Source organism: Dreissena polymorpha, chromosome 5 (assembly GCF_020536995.1).
Source record: "Dreissena polymorpha isolate Duluth1 chromosome 5, UMN_Dpol_1.0, whole genome shotgun sequence".
NCBI classification, from domain to species: Eukaryota; Metazoa; Mollusca; class Bivalvia; order Myida; family Dreissenidae; genus Dreissena; species Dreissena polymorpha.
This window is the reverse complement of record NC_068359.1, coordinates 100,172,324-100,200,274: the sequence shown is the minus strand read 5'-3', so window position 1 is coordinate 100,200,274 and position 27,951 is coordinate 100,172,324. Positions and strand designations below refer to the sequence as shown.

Below are 27,951 nucleotides of genomic sequence, written 5' to 3'. Positions count from 1 at the left end.
TTTTAAATGTCTTTTGACAATTATTAAGGGTTAGATTGCACTTCGAAAGCCCGATATGACCAGAAAATAAAACTAATTGGACTAAATGAATGTCCGTACAAATTGCAAGCTGGATGTTGGAAAAATGACCCGACCAAGCGGCCGATGATCAAGTACGACGACATTCATATCTTTCTCATTGAGGCACCAGGTAAATTAGTTTATTCTGTAATAACGAGAGTATCCTTGTAGATGTTGATGTAATGAATATTGTTTTTTTTTCAGGGTTCATTCATTTCTTACATTATATATTTCTACTATGTCAATTTATAACAATAATGTGCTTTAAAGACACATGAAGTTGCATATAATGGGAACTAACAAGATTATTGAGAACTTGCGGACATCTAGATTTAATGTCTCCTGAACATAATACGTTTTTATAGTTTAAAGGAAGATGTTCACAGATTTACGAAAGTTTCATGATACATTTCGTATTAAAATATCGTATTTTTTTCAAAATGGGTGGTTTACTACACATGGAAGATAAAATGTACAGGAGAAATAAATAAAATACAATCTGACATAAGTTCAAACATTGATTTTAATAATCAACAAAACAAATGAAATATCGCTCTGGGAAGGATGTATACTTACTTATACAGTGTTTTAATGCAAATGTGTAATGTCCAAATTTAAGACAAGATTTGAGCAGGTAGTAGTAAATTAGACACTGTCGTAATTCAATCAGCCTTTCCGTGATACATTTACTGAAGTAAAATAAAACAATTGCATACCGTTTATTATGGAGTAACCTACATTGCAGAAGACGGAAGTTTCTTTGTTACATAAATGGCTGAATGATCAAAATGGAAAGCTTTTTGTATTGTATTGTAATAACACAAATGTGAATAGAAGTTTATATTTGACAATGTTTTCAATAACCGTTTGCTCGTTTCGTGCTATCCGGACTACATAACATTTACACTCTATACTACTTCTTCATGAGACTTTAATCTAAAATGTGTTCCTTATAAGTCTTGCTAACATGAACAGATTGAGCTTATCCTTGTACTTATTTAATTGTATACTTAAAAACTTTAATTTCGTTGTTTTGGTTTATACAAACCATAAAGTAATTAAATGGTTATTTAAGCGAACTATGTTTCATCTTATATTGCTTAAATTTGAAAATAATAATTTTAATTTACATGTGTCTGTGTTAACGTGTGAAAGATCCCTTCAACCGATTTAAACCCCGATTTGTTTACATCCACCGTTTCAAGTCAGGGACCACAGCTTTAATCATTATGTTCTATTTAATGTCTTATTGTAAATAATGTCGCGTATCGCGAAGGCAATCGGCCATTTGCCTTACACAACAAATTATCGACAAGAAACACACACCTGATAATATTTATGGAGCTTACGTGTGTGAAGTTAGCCTATTTAGCCTATTTAGCCTATTTAGCCTATTTAGTACATAGGTTGAAACAAACATCCTATTTAGCCTATTTAGCCAATTTAACAGCCTCTTCAGCCTTTTTAGCCTATTTTAGCCTATTTAGCCTATTTAGTACATAGGTTGAAACATACATCCTATTTAGCCTATTTAGCCAATTTAACAGCATTTTCAGCCTATTTAGCCGATTTAAGCCTATTTAGCCTATTTAACAGCCTTTTCAGCCTATTTAGCCTATTTAGTACATAGGTTGAAACAAACATCCTATTTAGCATTTTTAGCCAATTTAAAAGCCTCTTCAGCCTGTTTAGCCTATTTTAGCCTATTTAGCCTATTTAGTAAATAGGTTGAATCATACATCCTATGTAGCCTATTTAGCCTATTTATCAGCATTTTCAGCCTATATAGCCTATTTAGCCTATTTTAGCCTATTTAGCCTATGAAATAGCCTTTTCAGCCTATTTAGCCTATTTAGCCTATTTCGTACATAGGTTGAAACATACATCCTATTTAGCATATTTAGCCTATTTAACAGCATTTTCAGCCTATTTAGCCTATTAAGTACATAGGTAACAGCATTTTCAGCCTATTTACCCTATTTAGCTAATTTAGTACATAGGTTGAAACATGCATCCTATTTAGAAGATTTAGCCTATTTAACAGCCTATTTAGCCTATTAAGTATATAGGTTGAAACATACATCCTATTTTGAATATTTAGCCTATTTAGCCTATTAAGTATATAGGTTGAAACATACATCCTATTTAGCCTTTTTAGCCTATTTAACAGCCTTTTCAGCCTTTTTAGCCTTTTTAGACTATTTAGTAAATAGGTTGAAACATACATCGTATTTAGCCTATTTAACAGCATTTTCAGCCTATTTAGCCTATTATGTACATAGTTAACAGCATTTTCAGCCTATTTGGCATATTTAGCCTATTTAGAGCATAGGTTGAAACATGCATCCTATTTAGCCGATTTAGCCTATTTAACAGCCTATTTAGTCTATTTAGTATATAGGTTGAAACATACATCCTATTTAGCCTATTTAGCATATATAACAGCCTTTTCAGCCTATTTAGCAATTTTAGAACATAGCTTGAAACATACATCGTATTTAGCCTATTTATCCTATTTAACAGCCTATCAGCCTATTTAGAAAGTGTAGTACAAATGTTGAAACAAACGGTACATCCTTATTAGTCTATTTAGCCTATTTAATAGCATTTTCAGCCTATTTAGCCTATTTAATACATAGGTTGAAACATACAACGAACAAGAGTTATCCCCCGGAAGAGACCTAGTGCACGCTGACCAGCCGTCGTCTGCCTGTCGGGCTGACCTAGTTTCGGCCGGGACTTTTAATTAGGATCGGAGCCAGGTGCAACCTATTTAGCCTATTACGCGACATTTTTGCCTGTGGGAAATATAGGTTTAGTGTAACCATTATTGACCCATACGCGCATGCGGGGCGTTTTGGCTCCCGGATTCGTGTTTATTATTATTTCTTCGCGCATGTAAGCTGGCTCTCGGATTTTTTTACTGTTATTTTTGCGTTGCTATTGCCGAGTTCTTGACAAAATTAAGTGTAGTTCATGATGTGCAATTGGATATATTTATCTAACTGAATTCAAAAAGACCAATTTAACAAAATATACGTGCAACATCGTGCACACTGTCACGCCTTAAGACATGTATGTTTCAGCATTAATGTGATAATGAGTGATGATCCTGTTCAGATATTTGGTTGTTACGTTACATCTCAACGAATCAGGGATACGAATAATTATTCGGTAATAAATTAGACTATCGCACGGTGTAATGAATTAATTTCAACCAGGCGAAAGTCTGCTTTGATGCTCTGTCGAAAAAACTTTCAGTAAATAATACTGTTGACGCTTAATTATATAACTTAACTTTAAATGACACACGAAACTCTAGACATAATATAGCAACGTCTGCCCGCCCCAAATGTTATTTGCTTTGTGGCATTTTTATTGTGCAGTTTCACATGTGTTACTGGTGTATAATCTATTTAGGATTCAAGTATCGATGCTATGGAAAATACTAAATTGTGTTTATTTAATAAAACTACTATCTCAATTGTTAGTAAAATTTGATGAGCTCATTTGAAGCTCAAAACGTTGGTAGTCGTCCGAACTGAATTTATGTCCGTTAGAGCTAGAGTAGGGGGACAGTACTAATTGTTTTGTAAACATGCATATTATGTTTAATTATCTTACAAATAGGTTAAAATATTAAAAGGTCCAAACACATTGTATCCAGACAAACGGCACCCGGCAAATCGGCTCCCTGCGTTTTTGGCATTCCCGGACAATGGGTTCCTCGTAAATGTGTCCACTAGGACAAATGACCCTCGAATAAATTGTCCTCTTGGAAAATCGGCATCAGTTTGCTTTGTCACTCAGGCAATCGGCTCCCGAATATTCTTCCCCTATTTTCGCTATTAGAATACATATTCAATTATGATATTTCTGCGCGGACTGCCTTTCAATGTTGATAGGTAAATGTATTTTTTTTTACAAATTAATTGTTTCTTAAATATGGTCGATCACAATACATGTACATGTATTTAAATACCGGAAATGACAGATGGCTTGCATTTTCCTTGCCCCAATTTATATACATATACATAACATTATTCAAAAGCAGACAACAACAATATTTATAAATTCAGCAATAACGTATATGCACGCTCATAACCTACATTATATATGCATTATACAATTTATAAGTAATGGTAGAATATTGAAGTTGGATGATAGTTTTATGAACTGGTTAACATTGTAAGTTATGAAGGGAATTAACAATTGCAACTAATATTGAAACCGCACGTCTAATATTTACTAGTTTACTTACAAGACATAAGATTAGAACAATTTGCATTTTGGTGAAACACATATTGATACTGATTGTTGAAATTGAGGTGCTTATATGTCAAAACACGATATTGATATCTCTGCGTGTCAATTATCCCGGTCGCATGACTTATTGTGTTGTATTTTGTTTGCTTGTAAACAGCTGATTTTAATTAATATAAAGTGAAATCTCTGTCTAATTATGCCCCATCGAAGAAGAGGGGGTATATTGTTTTGCACATGTCGGTCGGTCGGTCCGTCCGTCTGTCCGTCCGTCGGTCGGTAGGTCGGTCGGTCTGTCGATCGGTCGGTCGGTCCGTTCACCTGATGGTTTCCGGATGATAACTCAATAACGCTTACGCCTAGGATCATGAAACTTCATTGGTACATTGATCATGACTGGCGGATGACTCCTATTGATTTTGATGTCACTAGGTCTAAGGTTAATGCCACAGTGACTCGTTCTTGGATGTAGTTTAAGAGAAAATTTGCAGATCATATTATGAACTGGTGTCGTGGGGTCTCCGTCCCCACCAGATGGTTTCCCGATGATAACTCAAGAACACTTACGCCTAGGATCATGAAACTTCATAGGTACAGGAAGACAACATGTTTTTTACAGAACATATGTCAGTACAACAAAAAAATGTTTGAGGTCAGTATAAAGTTGTTTCAGTACAAATTAAACCAGATTTCTTTTTTCTATAATAATATACTGAAATACTGCATTATTTAGTAATCCGACATGGTATCCGGACAATCGCTCCTACGCTAAATTTGACAGGGCGAACAGTCGCTTCACGATGTATATGACAGGGCGGACAGTCGCTCCTACGATGTTTTGACAGGGCGGACAGTCGCTCCTACGATGTTTTGACAGGGCGGACAGTCGCTCCTACATTATTTTGCCAACCCGGACAATCGCTCCTACATTATTTTGTCAACCCGGACAGTCGCACCTACATTATTTTGACTCCACGGCAAAACGTAGTGTACGCCGATCAAAGGCTAACACCTATGATTAACCGACAATTAAAATTGCCAACTTGTGTCGAAAAATGCCAAATACTGTAAGCCAGATATTTTATTCTAAAATCGAAAATGTCTGTACATTCAAATTCGCCAGCATGTTGCATTTTATGAATTTCGTATTCAATGTATAATTTTTCTTGTCTATTTTGTGTTATTGTAACATATGCATGTAACATTTTATCAATATATTACAATTCAACACATACAAAAATAGTTCAGTATCACTTTAACACACTATTTTAATAATCATAGAAATGCCGATTAAGAAATCGTGCAGTGTCGTATCAATCAATGGGTCAAATGTAAAAAAATGAACTAGCCAATTGTTTACTAACCTTATTTCACTTTAAAGGGATCTTTTCACGGTGCGGTAAATTGACAAAATTGAGAAAAGTTGTTCCAGATTCGCAAATTTTCGGATTAATTATGATATTTGTGAAGAAACAGTATTACTGAGCATTTGCCATGGTCTAATATAGCCATTATATGCATCTTTTGACGATTTAAAAACCTTTACTTGAGCTTTTTAAATTTAATGTTTACATTTATCAATATAAAACATTTAATGACAAACTTCAAACCATGCCAAAATCTGTGAAAAGGCCCCTTTAATGTGACACCAGTCTGTAATCTTTGTGCACGGTTCGCACATCATATGTGTGAAAGTGGTCATTATCGATTGATACTACCATTGTTGATATAGCAATTATTGATTAAATGCGGTTTTTATGTTTATTCCATTCGCAAAATGGCACTTATTCCAATAAATGTATTGTAGGAACGAATGTCCCTGATAGGAATAATGTAGGAACCATTGTCCGAAGTGCCCTTATAACTACCTTATATTTACAGAATCGACAAGCTGTAACATAGTTTGTTAATAAGTAAATTGATTAATTAAAATCAAATTGATCGGCTCATGTTGAATCGGCTTACTTTGATAGATAGACTTTTATTTTCCTCCATTCATGAAGAGCATAACATATAATACAAGCAAGGAAGTACAATCGAGTATATACACACACATGAGATCATAAATGAAACAACTCAATACATGCAATTAGATTATTTACAAAGATAAGTATTACATTGCTATGTAGATGATAAATAATTGTTAATTCCTTAAGAAAATAATCACATTGAAATAATAATTAAAATCATATTTTTTTCAGTGTAACTAATTCGCCGAGGATATGTCTTAAAGCGATAGCGAAAATAAAGACATAGGTTAACAGGTTGGCAATTTTAATTGTTGGTTAATTATAGGTGTAAGCCTTTGATCGGCGAATAATATGTTTTGCCGTGGAGTCAAAATAATGTAGGAGCGATTGTCCGGATTGACAAAATAATGTAGGAGCGATTGTCCGGGTTGGCAAAATAATGTAGGAGCGACTGTCCGCCCTGTCAAAACATCAGACATGGATATGTATCATTCAGATCATGAATAAATGGGTCGCCAAATTTTACTTAAAACCTTTCTTACATAAGTGAATGTTATAATTTCATTAAGGATAAAACTACTTGTATAATTATTCTATTTATAAGTGCCAATTTTACTCAGATAAAATCAATGCAGAATTGTGTTCACTTTTATTATCAAGAAATTCAGTTTTATTATTTAAATATATTATTTTAATCGATCTTTAAGTTTGTGAACGTAATTATAATTTCGATCATTTTAAAGTTTTTTGCATTTTTAAGTATTAACGTGTAAATTTCTTTAAAACGTAATATCTTATTGTCGTTTCAGTGCTCCAACTAGCAATAAATATCAGGACGTAGCGACGGTTCCCAAGTAGGATGCATCCCGCTGCTCTTTATGCCGCCCTGCCTTTGTTCTTATCCTTAATATCAATAAACACTACACAACACACTCCCGCTGCCGCTCCAGATGTGTCCGAAGATCTATCTATTAACAAAATAGAATGGTTACATCGAGAGAAAATTCCGGGAGGTCATCCGCCGCACTCTGTTATCTGGCGCACGGACTCTAGATGAGAGGTCAATACACGCTCCGTGTCTGGCGCTATCACGCGTTTTCAGCGTGTATTTCAATACACGTGCATTTTTGACACGCGCAACACATTTCTAACATTAATAAACCTTAAAAAAAGATTGTTTAAACAAAAAAAGATATAAACTTATACATAATAGATTAATAAAATATGTGTCTCTGAAGCAATATGAAACCGAACATTCGTAATATTTAAGACCGAATAAACGTTTTTACGATTTCCGGAGAAACGGCAACCGGACAATCGTCACCCAGTGTTTTCTTGCATACTCGGACAGTCGGCACCCTGTTAATATATCGACCCGGACAATCGGCTCCCGATTTAATTGTAAACCCGAACAAACGGCACCCGAAAGACAATCGATTTAGCCCGTCAGCACCTTGTTTAACTAATAAGTCTAAACCGCTCATTGGTTTAGTAAAAAATGTGATTGACCCAATATATGTATACAATATATTATTTGAAAACACCACAATCCATGAAGATAGTACTTTTCTATCGCAATGTCCGTCAGGTATTATTTATATTAAAAATTAGCGATCTTTTTTTTTACAACCATTCAGCGGATTAGACTAATCAGTACGATAAGGTATTGACGGGATTTTCTTTCCCTACAAAGCCATATCAAGTCAAGTGTCTTTATTGGTAAAAAACAACATTAACTGCTTCTTAGTATTAAATCGGGTTCCGTTTGTCCGGGTTTACAATTTAATCGGGTGCCTATTGTCCAGGTCGACAAATTTACAGGGTGCCGACTGTCCGGGTATGCAAAAAACACTGGGTTCCAATTGTCCGGTTGCCGTTTGTCCTAAAATCCGTCTTTACAAGTACAGCTTTGAGTACGTCTTTGTCTAGCCATAAATACACGGTCTGATGTTAAATTTAAAGATGAATACTATCTCAAATAAGCTAAATAAAAAAGCTGTATATTTTAAAATATTTTAACTTGCTTATGTATCTGCTGAAAATGTAAAATGTGCAAAATAAGATGTACATTTCAAATTAATTAACAAAATACCTAATATGCAGTATTTAATACCTAGTATTTAGTGCTGTATGTGGTCATTATATTTAATATGCTGATAAACAGGCTAGATGTATTGCATAACTTTTATATTTTATCATATTTTATAAACTTGCTTAATATGCTTAATGGGATGTATGTTTTAACCTATAAATTAAACTTTCTCAAAAGGCTAAAACGACTCTCGGTTAATCGTGTTTATTGCATAATAAATGTGCTTAATAACATGTTTAAGCATCTTAAAAGGATTGATGTGCCAAATATGCTATATATTGTATCGTATTTTATATAATTGATACATAGGCTGATAAAAGGTTTAGAAAGCTAAATAGGATTTGTTTAATAAACTTGTTAAATAGACTAAATAGGCTGTATTTAATTCAATTGATGTAACGTGTTAATTATGCTTAATTATCTGTTATAGGCTGCTATAAAGGCTAAATTGGCTGTATTTTTCCATAATTTTTAAACTTGCCAAATATGCTGCGAAATAGATTACATGTGTTTAAAATGCATGTTGTAACCAATTTTATAAACTTGCTAAAATTGCTATATTTAAATCCTTCTTTTAACTTTCTAACTATTCTAACTATATTAAATAGGCTGGTAAATAGGCTAAATGTGCTGAATCTGTTAAACATACAAGCTTAAAAGGCTTCATAGGCTTCAATGACTGTTTAAAGGCTAAATATGATGTATGGTTCGGCCTATTTAATTAACTTGCAGAACAGAATACATAGGACGCTATATATGCTTGAACGCTAAATGGGTTGTATATTTCATTCTATTTCATACACTTGCTGAATATGCTAAATATTATTCTAAATAAGCTCAAAATGCTAAATAAAATGCATTTTAACGTCTTTAATAAACTTGCTTAATATGCTAATGGGCTTAACAAGCTGATAAATATGCTATATAGAATGTATGTTTCGAAATATTAAATAAACTTGCTGAATAGGCTAAATATGATATATGTTTCAACATTTATAATAAACTTTCGAAAAAGGCCTAAAACTGCATCATATTTGGCATATTTAACCTATTTAGTGGCCATTTCAGCCTTTTTTAATCAAAGATGAATGTTACAACCGTTTCCAAAAAAACTTGCTTAATACGCTTATTAGACTGAAAAAGTCTACTAAATATGCTTAATATCATATATATTTCAACATATTTAATAAACCTGCATAATAATTTAAACAGGCTGAGTAGTATGTAGTTTAAAATTATTAAAAATATTATTAAAGAAAATTGTAAATTATGCTAAACAGGCTGAGAAGGCTGTTAAATAGGCTAAATAGGCTTAGAAGGATATATGTATTTTATACGTATGTAACAAAACATTAATGATTTATATATAATTTATGAATTCCTTAATATTGTCATTTTTCCGGATAATAAACACAAATTTGGATTTGAAATATTGCAACCAAAAGTTAATTAAATCATTTCATTATTAATAAATGTTATTGAATTATGATTGTATTTATAAGTGCAAATGGTAACTCAGATAATATCAATAGAGAAGCAAATACAAAATAGTATAAATACTTTTTATAAATTGAGGGTTTCATGACACAACTTCGTTAAATATTTGTAGTCAAGCACACAAGTTAAATTATACACTATATTTGATTGTTTAAATTTGTTGTTGGTAAAAGTAATATTAGTATGTCATGCATTTGAAAGTACGAGGTACAACATAATTTCAAAAATACGTTTGGGTACATTTCTTTATATTTCAATGTAATTTTAGTGATCCCACTAGCAGTAAATAGTAGGACGCAGCAGGGACCTATACAATCACAGTGTTTGTGTAGGTCCCTTGACGCAGCGACGGTAACCATTAAGGATGCGCCCCGCTGCTCTTCATACCGCAATGCCTGTGTTCTTATCAATCATATCAGTTTTCATAATAGCATGACGCAACGACGGTTGTCCACGAGCGAGTGTGTATCAGAGTCCTACTTGCCTCCGGCCTCTTCACGAGGTCTTTGTAGCCTTACCTATGTTGTTGTCCACGAGCATGCGCCATGCCGCATGCTTTTTTTTTATTTAAATCAGAGTTTATTTACAGATCCTTCCGGCCTCTTCACGAGGTCTTTGAGGTCCGACCTGACCATGCCGCATGATTGCGCGATGCTGCTTTTATTCCGCGCTGCCTTTGTACTTATGATTGTTATCAGTAAAAATAGCGACATCATACTCCCGCACCAGATGTGCCTAAATTTGCATGCCATTGTCATTGAAATTCTAAAATAATTATACAATATACAACGAACATTCGTCTGTTAGTATTTTATTTAAGTCTCAAATAAAATGTATCGCACAGTGAAAACTGGTATCCGGACTTTCGTTCCCACAGAATCGTTCCTACGCTAATGTTCACAAGGCGAATATTCGTACCAACATTGTATTTACAACCCGGACATTCGTTCAAACGTTATATTGACAACCCGGACGATCGTTTTAACATTTGTTCCAACAGTTAGATGCGAAACCCAACTTAACAGTATACGCCAATCAATGTTTAACACATACAATCATCTGAGTGTAGGACATTAGCCCTCTCGGACATTAGCCCCTAGGACAAAAGCCCCTATGGCAAAAGCCCTATAGGACATTAGCCCCCTAGGACATTTGCCCCTTTGGACAAAAGCCCCTTAGGACGTCTTTTGTTGTGATGTTGTGAAAGTAAAAATGTATAATGATGACTAATAATTAGTATCTAATTTAAATGAAGTTCAATTAAAAGGTGTATACAATTGTCAAGCATATGGAATTTGTTTTTTGTGTATCCTTCCCGTACATATTTTAATTGTTTTCATCAAATGGTTTTGATGTTGTTTTTAAATACATCAACATCAACAATTGTATTATAAACCCAAACACACGAAAAGCAATAAAAAACATTTAAATAAAAAACTCTTTTAACAGCATGAACACCAAGAACACCACAATCAACTATAATATTACACAATCACCATGATCGCATTTATTGCTACAACTTCTGCTGATATTCTAGCTGCAACTACCATATTATTTTACTTGAATAACAATCAATAATACATTAAAAAAGCACAAATGTTACTACAAAACTTAACTTTTTGTATTGACTTCGTTTCATTCACATGCGCGTGTTCAAAGACTTTCCCCACCTGTAGTCGCATAGTGTAAGTACAAATATTGTGTCCATGTTCTCCTAAATAATAAACTTACTACACTGCAAATGTTTGAACAAATGTAGTAATACAGTGTCAATTCCTATGTACTTAAGTTTTAATTGAAGATATTTAAATTTTTACAAAGATGACATTTAATTTTGATTTAGTCTCCATCTGTTTGTGGCGTGGATGGTGTGTGTGGGGGACTGGTGTACACTGGGAAAAACACGTGCCCAGTATGTAATAACCATACTTTAAACTTGCTTAATAGGTTTAAAAGCTGTGTAAATAGGCTTTAAATGTTGTATGTTTGCACTTATGTACTACACTTGCTAAATGGGCTGAAAAGGCTTTAAAATAGGCTAAATAGACTTGTTATGATGTATTTTTCAACATATGTACTAAACTTTCTAAATAAGCAGAAAAGATTGATAAATAAGCATTTCAATAGGCTAACTAGGATGTATGTTTGAACCTATATACTATACATGATAAATAGTCTGAAAGACTGTTTAATAGGCTAAATAGGTTGTACGTTTCAACCTATGTACTACGCGTGGTAAATAGGCTGCAATGGATGTACACTAAGCCAGAATCTATTTACTGAACTTACTAAATATGCTCAATAACGATTCATACACTCATGCTGTATGAGAAAACCTTTGTACTAAACTTGCTCTTGTCTAAACAGATTGAAAAGGTCATTAAATATACTTAATATGATGCATTAACCATTGTACTTAACTTGCTAAATACTAGTAGGCTAAACGGCTAAAAAAGGCTAATACATAGCCTAAATGGGATGCATGTATGAAACTGTGTACTTAACTTAAAAAATAGGATAATAAGCCTGAGAAGGCTGTTAAATAAGCTAAATAGGCTCAATATGATATATGTTTTAACATATGTACTTAATTTGCTTAAAAAGCTAAATAGGCTGTTCAATAGGCAAATAATGCTAAATATGATGAATGTGTCTATATATGTACAAAACCTGCTAAATAAGCTAAATACGCTATTAAATAGGATGTATGTGTCTACGTATGTATGAAACTTGCTAAATACGCTAAATAGCCTGTTAAATGGGCTAAATTGAATGTGTGCGTCTACGTTTGTACTAAGCTTGCTAAATTGGCTGTTAAATAGGCTAAATATTCTAATTAGGATGTATGAGTCTACATTTATGTATGTTCTAAACTTGCTAAATAGGCTAAATAGGATTTATGTGTCAACTTATGAACTAACTTTGCTAAATAAGATAAAAAGGCTGTTAAATATGCTAAAAAGGATGCATGTGCATATGTACTTTAATTGCTGAAAAGGCTGAATAGGCTGTTAAATAGGCTAAAAAAGATAAATATGTCTACGTATGTACTAAACTTGCTAAATAGGCTCAATAACCTGTTAAATGGGCTTAATTGGAAGTATGCGTCTACATATGTACTAAGCTTTCTGAATTGGCTGTTAAATAGGCTGAATATGCTATGTAGGATGTATGAGTTAATAAGGATTTATGTGTCTACATAATTTCTAAATAGGCTGTAAAATTGGCTAAATAGGATATTTATGTCTACCTATGTACTAAACTTGCTAAATAGGCTAAATAGGCTGTTAAATAGGCTAAATATGATGTATGTTTTAACCTTTGTACTTAACTTTCTAAATGGGCCGAAAAGGCTGTTAAATAGTCTAAATGGGTTTAAATATGATGTTAAATAGGATAAATATGCTAAAAAGGATGTATATCTACGTATGTACTTCACTTGCTAAAAAGACTGTTAAATAGGCTAAAAAGGATGTATTTTTAATCTTTGTACTCAACTTTCTAAATAGGCTGAACAGGCTGTTAAATAGGCTAAATAGGATGAATGTGTCTACGTATGTACTTTACTTGCTAAACATGCTGTTAAAAGGCTAAATAGGCTTTATACGATGTAAGTGTCTACGTATGTACTTATCTTGCTAAAAAGGCTGTCAAAAAGGATGTATGTGTCTACGTATTTACTAAAATTGCTAAATAGGCTGTTAAATAGGCTACATAGGATGCATGTGTCTACGTATGTACTTAACTTGCTGAATAGGCTGTTAAATAGGATGTATGTGTCTACGTATTTACTAAAATTGCTAAAAAAGGCTAAATAGGATGTATTTTTTTAACCTTTGTACTTACTTTCTCGATAGGCTAAATAGGCTAAAATGGCTATTAAATAGGCTAAAAAAGATGTATGTTTAAACCTTTGTACTAAACTTTCTAAATAGGCTGAAAAGGCTTTTAAATAGACTAAAAAGGCTAAATAGGATATTGAAAAGGCTAGCTAAATAGGCTAAGAAGGATGTTTATGTGTACGTGTGTACTTAACTTGCTAAATAGGCTAAATAAGCTGTTAAATACTAAATAAGATGCATTTTTAACCTTTGTACTAAACTTTCTAAAATGGCTGAAAGGCTGTTAAATAGGCTAAATAGGATGTATTTTTTAATCTTTGTTCTAAACTTTCTGAATAGGCTGAAAATGCTGTTAAATAGACTAAATAGGCTAAATAGGATGTTTAATAAGCTAAACATGATGTATATGTCTACGTATGTACTAAACTTGTAAATAGGCTAAAAAGGCTAGGCTGAATAGGATGTATTTTTGAAAACCTTTGTACTAAACTTTCTAAATAGGATGAAAAGGCTGTTTAATAAGCTAAATATTTTAACTAGGATGTATGTTTGAACCGTAGTACTAAATAGGCTAAATATGCTAAAAAGGCTGTCTAATAGGATTAATAGAATATATGATTCAACCTTTGTACTTAAAAGGCTAAATAGGCTTATAGGCTGAAAAGGCGGTTTAATAGGCTAAATAGGATGTACTGAGTATGTTTCAACCTATGTACTAAATAGGTTGAAAAGGCTGTTCAATAGGCTAAATAGGATATTATGTTCAACATATGTACTAAATAGGCTGAAAAGGCTTTTAAATATGCTTAATAGGATGTGTGTTTCAACCTATGGGCTAAATAGGCTAAACAGGATGTATATTTCTACCTATGAACTAAACTTGCCAAATATGCTAAATAAGCTGTTTAATATGCTAAATAGGATGTAATTTTTAACCTTCGTTCTAAACTTTCTAATTTGGCTAATTAGGCTGAAAAAGCTGTGAAATAAGCCAAATAGGCTTAATATGATGTATGTTTGAACCTATGTACTAAGGCTTAATAGGCTGATAAGGCTGTTAAAAAGGCTAAATGGGATGTATATTAAGACCTATGTACTGCATAGGCTAAATATGCTTATATGTTGAAAATTCTGTAAAAAAGGCTGAATAGGATGTATTTTTCAACCTATGTTCTAAATAAGCTAAATAGGTTGAAAAGGCTGTTAAATATGCTAAATAGGATGTTGATTGTTTCAACCTATGTACTAAATAGGCTAAAAAGGCTGAAAAGGCTGTTAAATAGAATTAATAGGATGTATTTTTCAACCTATGTACTTAACATGCTAAATAGGCTGAAAATGCTGTTAAATAGGCTAAATAGACTAAATAGAATGTATATTTCAACCTATACTTAATAGGCTTAATAGGCTGAAAAGGCTGTTAAATAGGCTAAATAGGGTGTATATTTCAATCTATGTACTAAATAGGCTGAAAAGGCTGTTAAATAGGATTGATAGAGTGTATGTTGCAACCTATGTACTAAATACATGTGTAGGCTAAATAGGTTGAACATGCTGTTAAATAGGCTAAATTGAATTTGTGGTTCAACCTATTTACTAAATAGGTTAAATAGGCTGAAAAGGCTGTTAAATAGGCTAAATAGAATGTATGTTTCAACCTATGTACTAAATAGGCTGAAAAGGCTGTTAAATAGACTAAATAGGGTGTATATTTCAACCTATGTACTACATGTATATAGGCTAAATAGGCTGAAAAGGCAGTAAAATAGGCTAAATAGGCTAAACTATGTACTTATAGGCTGAAAAGACTGTTAAATAGGCTCAATAGAACGTATTTTTCAACCTATGTACTAAATCGGCTAAATAGGCTGAAAATGCTGTTAAATAGGCTAAATAGGATGTATTTTTCAACCTATGTACTAAATAAGCTAAATAGACTGAAAAGGCTGTTAAATAGGCTAAAAAGGATGTATGTTTCAACTTATGTACTAAATAGGCTAAATAGGCTGAAAATGCTGTTAAATAGGCTAAATATGCTAAAAGGATGTATGTTTCAACCTATTTATTAAATAGGCTAAATACGCTAAAATACGCTAAAAAGGCTGAAGAGGCTGTAAAATTGGCTAAATAGGCTAAATAGGATGTATGTTTCAACCTATGTACTAAATAGGCTAAATATGCTGACAATGCTGTTAAATAGGCTAAATTTGCTGTATTTTTCAACCTATGTACTAAATAAGCTAAATAGGCTGAAAAAGTTGTTAAATAGGCTAACTAGGATGTTGTTTGTTTCAATCTATGTACTAAATAGGCTAAATAGGCTGAAAAGGATGTTAAATAGGCTAAAAAGGCATGTGCTAAATAGTCTGAAAAGGCTGTTATATAGGCTAAATAGGCTAAATACAGTGTTTATTTCAACATATGTACTTTCTAAATTGGATGTTAAATATGCTAAAAAGGCTAAATAGGATGTATGTTTCAACTACTGTTCTAAATAGGCTAAATAGGCTGAAAATGCTGTTAAATAGGCTAAATTGGTTAATTAGGATATGTGTTTCAACCTTTTTACTAAATAGGCTAAAAAGGCTGAATAGGCTTTTAAATTGACTAAACAGGCTAAATAGGATGTATGTTTCAAATAATGTACTAAATAGGCTAAATAGGCTGAAAATGCTGTAAAAGAGGCTAAATAGGATGTATGTTTCAACCTATTTACTAAATAGGCTAAAAAGGCTGAAAAGGCTGTTAAATAGAATTAATAGGATGTATTTTTCAACCTATGTACTTAACATGCTAAATAGGCTGAAAATGCTGTTAAATAGGCTAAATAGACTAAATAGAATGTATATTTCAACCTATACTTAATAGGCTTAATAGGCTGAAAAGGCTGTTAAATAGGCTAAATAGGGTGTATATTTCAATCTATGTACTAAATAGGCTGAAAAGGCTGTTAAATAGGATTGATAGAGTGTATGTTGCAACCTATGTACTAAATACATGTGTAGGCTAAATAGGTTGAAAATGCTGTTAAATAGGCTAAATTGAATTTGTGGTTCAACCTATTTACTAAATAGGTTAAATAGGCTGAAAAGGCTGTTAAATAGGCTAAATAGAATGTATGTTTCAACCTATGTACTAAATAGGCTGAAAAGGCTGTTAAATAGGCTAAATAGGGTGTATATTTCAACCTATGTACTACATGTATATACGCTAAATAGGCTGAAAAGGCAGTAAAATAGGCTAGATAGGCTAAACTATGTACTTATAGGCTGAAAAGACTGTTAAATAGGCTCAATAGAACGTATTTTTCAACCTATGTACTAAATCGGCTAAATAGGCTGAAAATGCTGTTAAATAGGCTAAATAGGATGTATTTTTCAACCTATGTACTAAATAAGCTAAATAGACTGAAAAGGCTGTTAAATAGGCTAAAAAAGATGTATGTTTCAACTTATGTACTAAATAGGCTAAATAGGCTGAAAATGCTGTTAAATAGGCTAAATATGCTAAAAGGATGTATGTTTCAACCTATTTATTAAATAGGCTAAATACGCTAAAATACGCTAAAAAGGCTGAAGAGGCTGTAAAATTGGCTAAATAGGCTAAATAGGATGTATGTTTCAACCTATGTACTAAATAGGCTAAATATGCTGACAATGCTGTTAAATAGGCTAAATATGCTGTATTTTTCAACCTATGTACTAAATAAGCTAAATAGGCTGAAAAAGTTGTTAAATAGGCTAACTAGGATGTTGTTTGTTTCAACCTATGTACTAAATAGGCTAAATAGGCTGAAAAGGATGTTAAATAGGCTAAAAAGGCATGTGCTAAATAGTCTGAAAAGGCTGTTATATAGGCTAAATTGGCTAAATACAGTGTTTATTTCAACATATGTACTTTCTAAATTGGATGTTAAATATGCTAAAAAGGCTAAATAGGATGGTTAATTAGGATATGTGTTTCAACCTTTTTACTAAATAGGCTAAAAAGGCTGAAGAGGCTTTTAAATTGACTAAACAGGCTAAATAGGATGTATGTTTCAAATAATGTACTAAATAGGCTAAATAGGCTGAAAATGCTGTAAAAGAGGCTAATAGGATGTATGTTTCAACCTATTTACTAAATAGGCTAAATAGGCTAAAAAGGCTGAAGAGGCTATTAAATTGGCTTAATAGGCTAAAAAGGATGTTTTTTTCAATATTTTGTTCTAAATATGCTTAATAGGCTGAAAAGGATGTTAAATAGGCTAAATAGGCATGTGCTAAATAGGCTGAAAAGACTGTTAAATAGGCAAAATAGGCTTAATACAATGTATGTTTCAACGTATGTACTAAACTTTCTAAATAGTCTGTTTAATATGGTAAATAGGCTAAATAGGATGTATGTTTCAACGTATGTACTCAATAGGCTAAATATAATTACAATGCTGTTTAATAGGCTAAATAGGCTGAAAAAACTGTTAACTATAGGCTGAAAATGCTGTTAAATAGGCTAAATAGGCTAAATAGGATGTATGTTTTAACCTATGTACTAAATAGGCTAAATAGGCTAAATAAGCTGAAAATGCTGTTAAATAGGCTAAATAGGCTAAATAGGATGTATGCTTCAACCTATACACTAAATAGGCTAAATATGCTAAATAGGCTGAAAATGCTGTTAAATAGGCTAAATAGGCTAAATAGGATGTATGTTTCAACCTATTTACTAAATAGGCTCAATAGGCTGACATAGGCTAAAAAGGCTGAAAAGGCTGTTATATTGGCTAAATAGGCTAAATAGGATGTTTGTTTCAATCTACGTACTAAATAGGCTAAATAGGCTAAATAGGATGTATGTTTCAACCCATGTACTAAATAGGCTAAATAGGCTGAAAAGGCTGTTAAATAGGCTAAATAGGCTAAAATAGGCTAAAAAGGCTGAAGAGGCTGTTAAATTGGCTAAATAGGCTAAATAGGATGTTTGTTTCAACCTATGTACTAAATAGGCTAAATAGGCTAAATAGGATGTATGTTTCAACCTATGTACTAAATAGGCTAAATAGGCTGAAAAGGCTGTTAAATAGGCTAAATAGGCTAAATAGGATGTGTGTTTCAACCTATATACTAAAAAGGCTAAATAGGCTGAAAATGCTGTTAAATAGGCTAAATAGGCTAAATAGGCTAAATAGGCTAAATAGGATGTATGTTTCAACCTATTTACTAAATAAGCGAAATAGGCTAAAATAGGCTAAAAAGGCTGAAGAGGCTGTTAATTTGGCTAAATAGGCTAAATAGGATGTTTGTTTCAACCTATGTACTAAATAGGCTAAATAGGCTAAATAGGATGTATGTTTCAACCTATGTACTAAATAGGCTAAATAGGCTGAAAAGGCTGTTAAATAGGCTAAATAGGCTAAATAGGATGTGCGTTTCAACCTATATACTAAATAGGCTAAATAGGCTGAAAATGCTGTTAAATAGGCAAAATAGGCTAAATAGGCTAAATAGGCTAAATAGGATGTATGTTTCAACCTATTTACTAAATAAGCGAAATAGGCTAAAATAGGCTAAAAAGGCTGAAGAGGCTGTTAAATTGGCTAAATAGGCTAAATAGGATGTTTGTTTCAACCTATGTACTAAATAGGCTAAATAGGCTAAATAGGATGTATGTTTCAACCTATGTACTAAATAGGCTAAATAGGCTGAAAAGGCTGTTAAATAGGCTCAATAGGCTAAATAGGATGTGTGTTTCAACCTATATACTAAATAGGCTAAATAGGCTGAAAATGCTGTTAAATAGGCTAAATAGGTTAAATAGGCTAAATAGGATGTATGTTTCAACCTATTTACTAAATAAGCTAAATAGGCTTAAATAGGCTAAAAAGGCTGAAGAGGCTGTTAAATTGGCTAAATAGGCTAAATAGGATGTTTGTTTCAACCTATGTACTAAATAGGCTAAATAGGCTAAATAGGCTAAATAGGCTAAATAGGCATACTTCACACACGTATGGAGCTTCGCTATTTCTATACATTTCAGATAAAAAAGGGAAGTACTTGTAATCGATTTCAGCAAATCGCAAACACGGTGTACTGTTCAAAACGCACTCGTGTTTTGTATTATCAGCTGCAATGACAAAGTATGATTCGGCTGTCACTTGAGTATCGTCAGCCATTGTGTTTACCTTGTAGGCGATCGGGTTCGCGCATGCCAACCTTGTGCTAGCATGTCACAAAACAAAGGCATGTGATTCAGATAACATTTCATGTGCACAAACACCACTGAAATATGGACTGAATAAGCATAATAGTGATCGCTTGATGATATCTAGGAATACCGCACTCCTATTTATATCAGCTATACTATTGCATTGATATATAAAATAGTATAAGTATGTGATCTATTTAATATAATAAATATAAATTGAGAATTCTTTCCTGCTTTAAGTGGTGTTTATTGTAACCATTAGTTACTTCAACAATTTTATTAAGAATTCGACGACTCGTAGGCCAAACAAAAATTGCTTCGATAGTGAATTAAACATTTGCGGTTCAAACGGAAACTGGCGCGTGTTTATGAATCATATGTTGCTGACGATGGTTTATTCAAGTAGTTTGCGCTACAATTATACATGCACATTCTTAAGTTTGTCACGAATATTGTTTGATTTTGCAATAAATCAAAGCAAACATGCCCTTTTCGTTCGTATTTTAAATGTTTTATAAATCGACTCGAACTTCTTAAAGAATTAATTGCATTTCTTGTTTTGTTATAAGGAATGCTAGTTTTAAGGTATATAAAACTAAAAATGTAATGCTAGCATTTTATTCAGTCACATGACCGATTTTAAATGAATAACCACCTAAAAATGAACTGAGTGATGAACAACCAGTTATCTGCACAGCGCCGCAACTGCTGCTTAATGAATGCTTAGCTCGCTGAAAGCGGAAGAAATATTTAAATCTGTATTGGCTGTCGTACAAGCTAAATGATTAAAAAGGTTTTCAAAAAAAACAATTAATGCATTATTCCACGTTGTTGAATGCATTCATTGTGGAAGTTGCAAATGAATAGGATCGCCGATTGCAATCAAGGACGTCCTTTACAAACCCTGCTAACTGCGTAATACTTGAAACCCTACACCAAAGTTGTTTATACGAACAGCTCATTTTCCGCGTGATATATTTAGCTTAAATATATTGAAATATTGTCCTTTGCCGAGTGCAAATTATAGTGCTTATGATTATGGTTGTGTTTATCAAAATGTAGATAAGTGCGTTATTTTTGTATTTATCATATTTTATATGCATGCTTACCCATAGAATACCCATACAATAATACACTAACAATTAATGTGATCTTTAATATACGACGTGTGTGTATAATTAATATGATAATTTCTAACTTGTTTGCATGTAAGGGGAAATAACCATATAAGAAGAGCATTATATTGAAGTATGCATTTTTGTGCTCCTGATCACAATAAGCTGTTACACTTTAAAGGGAGATGTTCACAAATTGACAACATTTCAATGGAGGCTTATTAACTTATTAACAAATATTTAGTGAAAAAGCTCAACCTTAAGATATGATGTAATTCATGTACCGTTTTTGTTTATGTGAAATCATCAATTGAACGTGAATACTAAAAATAGATAAGTGTGTCAAATATAAATCTGGCGTTTAAGGCGTCGCTTTTTGCCCCCAGTGTTACCCGTTAACAGTAATATCATTTTATAAAATTCGAGCTACTTTTTTAACTGTTTTGTTTTAAGCTAAGGTTTATATCAATATAAAGTATATATAAATATGCATCAATCAAATCATATTGATGTATTCAAGAAGCAGGGCGAGAAATAAGCCGAAAACGGGTCTTATGACATATGCGCACAGCGTACCTCCAGAGCAGCCAACGCTTTCGCGTAGTCCGGCCATGAGCTATTCTGTGTGATATAATGTCTTGCAATATTGTGTGATGTCATAATTATGACTCCTCATCAGTGTATACGGATACAAAGGCATTTCTAAAGCAACACTTTCCGATATGTCCTAAGGCTGATTTTCGCACGATGCGGCTTAGATTGATACTAACTCGTTAGAGAAAGGACCTAGTTCGCATAATACAACTTCCTGCACGGCGACATATTTCCAACATAAAACTAGTTACTATTTTCTAACAGTATCAGTATTATTATTTCCTCTAACTTATTCCGGTCTATTTTAAATTTAAGGCTACAATATATAAGGTCAGAACACAAAAAATCGATGATTGTTTTCTACATAGAATAATAAATCGGCCATAACGTAATATATTGTCAAAAACTAATCAACTTATTCAAAAAAAGATTTCTTTTGTTTTCATGTATATATATGTTTGACTATTAATATGTAAAACTACTGTGAATTCGTAGAAACGAAACGACAGAATGTGGGAGCTCATTAAATGTCATATTGCTCTCATAATTTCTTCATACTTGTAGCATGTTGTTCCTAGTTGTTCCGATATCATAACTGCAAGTACAAGACGGAATCATGTCTGCGACGGCAGACCGCCCATCAACACAGACACAATACAGACTGTTTTACAATAGCTCAACACAAAGGGAAACACTGTTTTGTCTAGACGGCGTTGACTAGCAAATATCGTGGCGATCGTTGTAATGCAGAAACCACAGAAAAGAGTAAATATTAACATTCTATGACTGAATTGTTTTGTAAAAATAATGAAAAGAAATAAGCATTTACCTACGTCAGGGTTCTTGTTTGATTTTGTATGTTTCCTGTTGAGCGCAGACTTAAATCATTTCTGTAAATCAAGTTTTTAAATCGGGGATACCGTTTATTGTTTTCCACACACGGTGATTTTTAACAGATTCTTATAATTGAATATTGTTCAATATCATACAGTTATCAATGGTATCGAATCAAAGATACAAGCAAATCACCATTTCAAATAATAATATTGACGTTTTGATTCGTATTATAGAAATACAAATGATTAATACTATCCAACAATAAATATGTACATGACTAATATCGGTTTGATTAAATGATAATGTTTGATATTTTTTAACTTGATGTTTTATCTTCAATAATAAACCATGCACGAGTAGTTAATGAGTATAAGATGCTCACTCATGGTAGTCTGTGGTACTTTCTGCCCAGATCGACGTTGAAGGCAACTAATTCCAATTGATTTCATTGCAAACTCGTCACAGTGATCTCCCTTGCAGCGTTCCTTTGTCTTATGCCGAAGCAATTTGATCGTTTGAAGTTAACGAAAAAGGTTGCAAAATATGTATTAGCACTTTTGCCTTTTATTTCTATACCTGTGTACTTGTTACAAAAATATGTGCTTAAAAATTAAATTATTGTAAGTTGTGTGTTCACTTCACAAAATGAAGTACGTCTGCATTCCAACAAAAAAGTGAAAGTAGAAAACATTTGAGAATAATTCATGATCGTGTAATATTCTAAATGTCGCACCTTTTCAATTAGCATATATCAAAAACTGTTCTTATCTATTGCAAACAATATTAATATATGCATGTGAATATAGTATTCTTGTGAACACTTTCATAATTGTTCATGTATTTCTGTTAGGCTATGACTATTGCGCTATAAGAGAATGTCACTGACCGAGAGGCTTTGTTAAATGTGTACATCTGGTATAACACCAAATGTTAAATCGATAAAAGCGGTAACATATTATATATATATATATATATATATATATATATATATATATATATATATATATATATATATATATATATATATATATATACACATAATACTTACCTAATTTATGGTCGGAGTATATATGGACACAATTATGAATATAAAAAAAAGATGTGTCGATTCTACAAAATAATTGTTTACTTACTTATTAATATACTGTTTTTTGTTGCATTCTTTATTAATAAAGAACGGTTACATTTTTGCATTAATTATAACAAAATAAGGAGGTGAGATATGCGGTGCGATTTCGGGCCAACCACGTGGTAGTCTAGCGCTGTAACTATTACACCACATCTGCGAATGCATATGACAGATGAAGATTGACAGCTTAATAACAAAAACAATGACCTGCGCTAAGTACGTCATTTAAGTTCGTTTCAATTGCTTATGCCGTAATTATTCTCAACTTACCGAGTTTTCAACAGTTTAAAAATAATTTCAATCAATTATACATTATGAATTACAATATAAAACATATTGCTTGAAACGTCTGCAGTCGCAATACATATCAGAGTGGAGCAATTTATTTACTTATCGATTTCAACTGAATTTGAAACCATGTTTACGATTATTAAACATGTGAAATGGTAACTTTAAAGTAATTCAAGTAAAATAACAGTTTTAACTTAATATGTGAAACCTAGTGATCCTTAGAAATTTGGTGTGTGAGTGTTCACTACATGTTGTCATGAAGCGATGTTAACAACCATATAAGAGTTGATTCCCTTACTAAGGGCCTAAGTTTATAAACTTCGTCAATTTATACAAAGGCAAAAATATCTACGCTTAAAATAAAAGAAACATGACATCTTGCATGGAAAATGTGTTCTAAATGTTACTTAAGAATACTTTAATAGCAAAACCTATATTTGTTTTTTATTTGTTTTCATGTGCTTAACAACAAAGATATTGGGTTACATTTTGCTGAACTATACATATGTTTAGTCTATATTACTGTTGTTTAGCACGATTTTTAAGTAAAACGTGTTATTTAATGAGACAAATAAGATGTTCTGCTACAGAAATATACCAAATGCTTGATGATTTGTGAAAATTAACTTTTACAATGTCACAGTGCATATTAAGCTGCTTCGTGAACCTAGTCCACAGTTGGAAATTTATATGTTATATATAAATTTACACAATCGGGTAATTTGATTTAATCCCATAATAATAAATAAATAAAAAAAGAAGGCATGTGCAATGTTTGATCTTTCTTATGAGTATTTGTATAGAAGGTTGTATGGGGATGAGGACATTGAACATAGGAAAGGGCCGGTCACTGTATTTAGCCGAATGGAAAAAAGTAAAGATGGCAATATGGTTGAAAGAAATGGCCGAGAGGGTAATGGGACTAAAGCCATAAGAATTTATGGATTTCGTTTAAGATATTGTTGTTAAAGAGAAGAGAACAACACAGTTAAACAATTAACAATTACACAAATAAAAGCGGTAAGCATATTGCAACTGACATTAAAGATAGAGTATTGTATCAAGAAATGAAAATGAAACACAATTTCAATTAATTTATTATTTCAAATCTACGAATACTATTTATTATCTCTTGTCTGTTATGTAAGGTGATCTTAGTCAATGATTCTCATTGATTTAAAGTTTCACTTAATTGTTACATGTACTTTTGTCTTCGCAATATGAATGCTGTTTTATGCATATTTATATTTATATTTATATTTATATTTTTTCTATTATATTAACCTGTGATCCTAGTCAATGATTCTGTGTGATTTACTGTTTTTGTTTTGCCAATCATTTTTGTCAATCAAACCTCATTGAACCTCATAATTGCTTTTTTTTGTAGTTATAATGTTAATTTTGTATATGTTATGTTTGTCTGCAATCCTAGTCAATGATTCTTTGTGATTTACAGTATTTGTTTTGCCAAACATTTTTGTCAATATAACATTATGATCTCAAAGAAAGTGTTTTTATCAAATGTATTAATTACTAGAATTTCTCAGTAAATTAAGTTTGTTCAGCATAAATATTTGTTATGATTATGACCTCTATTTTATTTAAACAACAACATGTCATCACTTGGTACGATTAACTGCATTATTACCTATTTGACCTATGACCTATTTGAAGCTGTCTTGGGAAAATCCCAAAATATTTATATATTCTTCTTGTCTTTAAATGTTGCATAATAAATATAATATATGGTGACTTTTGATATAATGTGATATCAGACTCATCACGTCAAGCCTCGCCCTTTCCTACGCCATAAATATTTAATTAATTTTGATTGATCAACATGTTGACAATGCATGTAATTGTTTTATAAATATATTAATTGCAAAATTCATGTCCTGTTCTAGTGAAAATACATATAACGAGAGTCACGTGATGTAATAGAAGTGTATATATAACTGACACCGATCTGTATTGGGACGCATTCTTCGCTGTAAATAGATATCAACATGAAGGTTCTGGTTGTGATTATAGTTGCTTGCGTTGCCATCGCTGTGGGACAAGATGTCGTTATCTACGACGCGACCTCTCAGGTAGATCGTATTTTAGTTAGTTTAGCTAGATTTGGCTTAGTTTTCAGTTGCATGTTCACGTATAATCAAACGATATTTTGTAGCTATATGTTAATTACAATAGTGCAAGGAAATAAATAGCAAATATGTCAGGAACAGACAATAGCTATACTTTAACATGATTTAAGCTCTTTCGAATGATGAAGTAATAAGTGTATGACCAATTCCTTCTGAAGTTTGGACGTTTGTGATGTAATAGCAAATCGATAGAGATAATATAGTGATGATATAAGACTGTGTTTTAACGGATCATTTTAAGCATTGTCGAATAATGTAACCGCCCGGGGTTACTCGCAGTTACGTTGCATGATCTGTAGCGTTTTAATGATCATCCTGCTATTAAGGCAATAGCTGGTGCTGAAACCAAATCGAATTTATTATTTAGTTTTATTCAATTAAACTTTTAACACTTAAAAGCTATCCAAGTTTGAAGATTTTCCAGTTTTACTATTTCCTCAAGGTGTGTGCTGTAAAACTTGTCTAGTGAGCAAAAATTTACACTCGAAATTAAAATAATTACTACGAATTGGTTTATGTAGTTTTAAGCAGTTGTTATTAATTGTGTTTACATTGACATTTGTTTTTCTCTACCGGCTCTGTTTTCTACAGTTTATTTCATTTTATGGCAAGAATGTTAAAGAGAGTGATGATAAATATTACAGTTTCTCATCTCACTACTTTATTTATTTGTTTGGGTTGCCATGTTTGTTTTCAATAAATACGATTGCTTGTTTTAACAATGGCATTATCAAATAAATTAAAAATTACGTATAACCTTCTGTTCTTTCGCTTACAATTGAAGAAAACTAAAGATTTGAGTGAGACTATTTGATGGCCATCTACTATGATATTACAATTTATATCGTTGTTGAACAATTAACCGTCCCTTAACTTGTGTGTATACATGTTTGCATAAGCCAGATTAATATTTACAAAAAGGCGATTTTACAAAAGGCATACATAAGAAATAATAGCAAGTCAAAAATGTTGCTAAAAGACCATATTTATGAGAAATAAATTAGGATCGGTATGTCCTTTCATCCATTCCATAATACACAAACGCCTAATGTTAAGGCTACTCAGAAGTATATACATTCATTTCGTTGTCTTAAGCATACAATAAAATAACAAAGCGACTTTGGGTGAATATTTTTATATTGATATTGCTCGTCATGGTAAATATATGTTTACATTCGTGAACATATATCTGCTCTTACAACTCTTGAAGAAAATCATGTATTTACAACATTGTCATATAAGGCCAGTATATGATATTACTAACAAATGTACATATATTATTATGCAGCCTAAATGCCAGCTGGTTAACCGTCCGGCGAAATTTGATTGTCGCTGGCATGCTGGTCTAGACATGGCGGACCAAATCATTGAGGGAGGTCGCATCATCGCTTACAGAATCCAGTGGTTTAACGGCTCGTGGTCGACCTGGTTCGGTCCTGGCTTGAACGACCTTGACATCAAGTTCAACCCCAACGCCGCGACTTGTGACGTTCCGGTCAAGGCCAAATCAATGAGAAGAATGTGGTCCTATTTCTACGACCACACTCACGAGTTCATCATTTGTAAGCCGAATTAGTTTCAAGGGCGTGCATCACAAACAGAAGTTAAAGTTACTTATATACTTGAAATTGAAAATAAGCGCGTATTCCTTTATCTAATATATGAATGTTGCTTCCAATATTCAGTGTTAACAAAATGCGTTGCACTTAATAAATTAATTTAAATTATAAAATGTTGGTGTCAAAGTTACGGAATTGTTCAACTATGAAAAGGATTTTACGGTAATTAATAAATCGATACATTTTTCCATTATGTCGTTCTTTATTGTGTGAATTGAAGTAGTAGTTCGTTTTTGTTGGCTGTTATTATGCCATCAAAAAGTACGATATTCATTCAACTGGTTCGAATTATTATCAGAAAGTTTGCAATTT

General features: G+C 32.4%; 2 protein-coding genes across 2 annotated transcripts in view; both read left to right on the top strand.

Moving 5' to 3' along the window:
* Positions 1 to 27,951, top strand: part of LOC127880782 (uncharacterized) — a 222,334-nt gene that overhangs the window by 152,315 nt on the left and 42,068 nt on the right. The gene's annotated exons all lie outside the window — the stretch shown is intronic.
* On the top strand, positions 32 to 27,829 carry LOC127880779 (uncharacterized). Its single transcript, XM_052428182.1, has 3 exons — positions 32 to 190; positions 25,905 to 25,963; positions 27,309 to 27,829. The coding sequence occupies exons 1-3, from the start codon at positions 145 to 147 to the stop codon at positions 27,594 to 27,596; spliced, it is 393 nt and encodes a 130-aa protein (XP_052284142.1). The 5' UTR covers positions 32 to 144; the 3' UTR covers positions 27,597 to 27,829.

Bases quoted from the DNA above. Each gene is read 5' to 3' on its own strand.
- LOC127880779 (XM_052428182.1), top strand. From the start codon at position 145: ATGATCAAGTACGACGACATTCATATCTTTCTCATTGAGGCACCAG. The intron at 191-25,904 runs GTAAATTAGTTT...TTGTGATTATAG, and splicing joins CTTTCTCATTGAGGCACCAG to TTGCTTGCGTTGCCATCGCT. The intron at 25,964-27,308 runs GTAGATCGTATT...ATTATTATGCAG, and splicing joins TCTACGACGCGACCTCTCAG to CCTAAATGCCAGCTGGTTAA.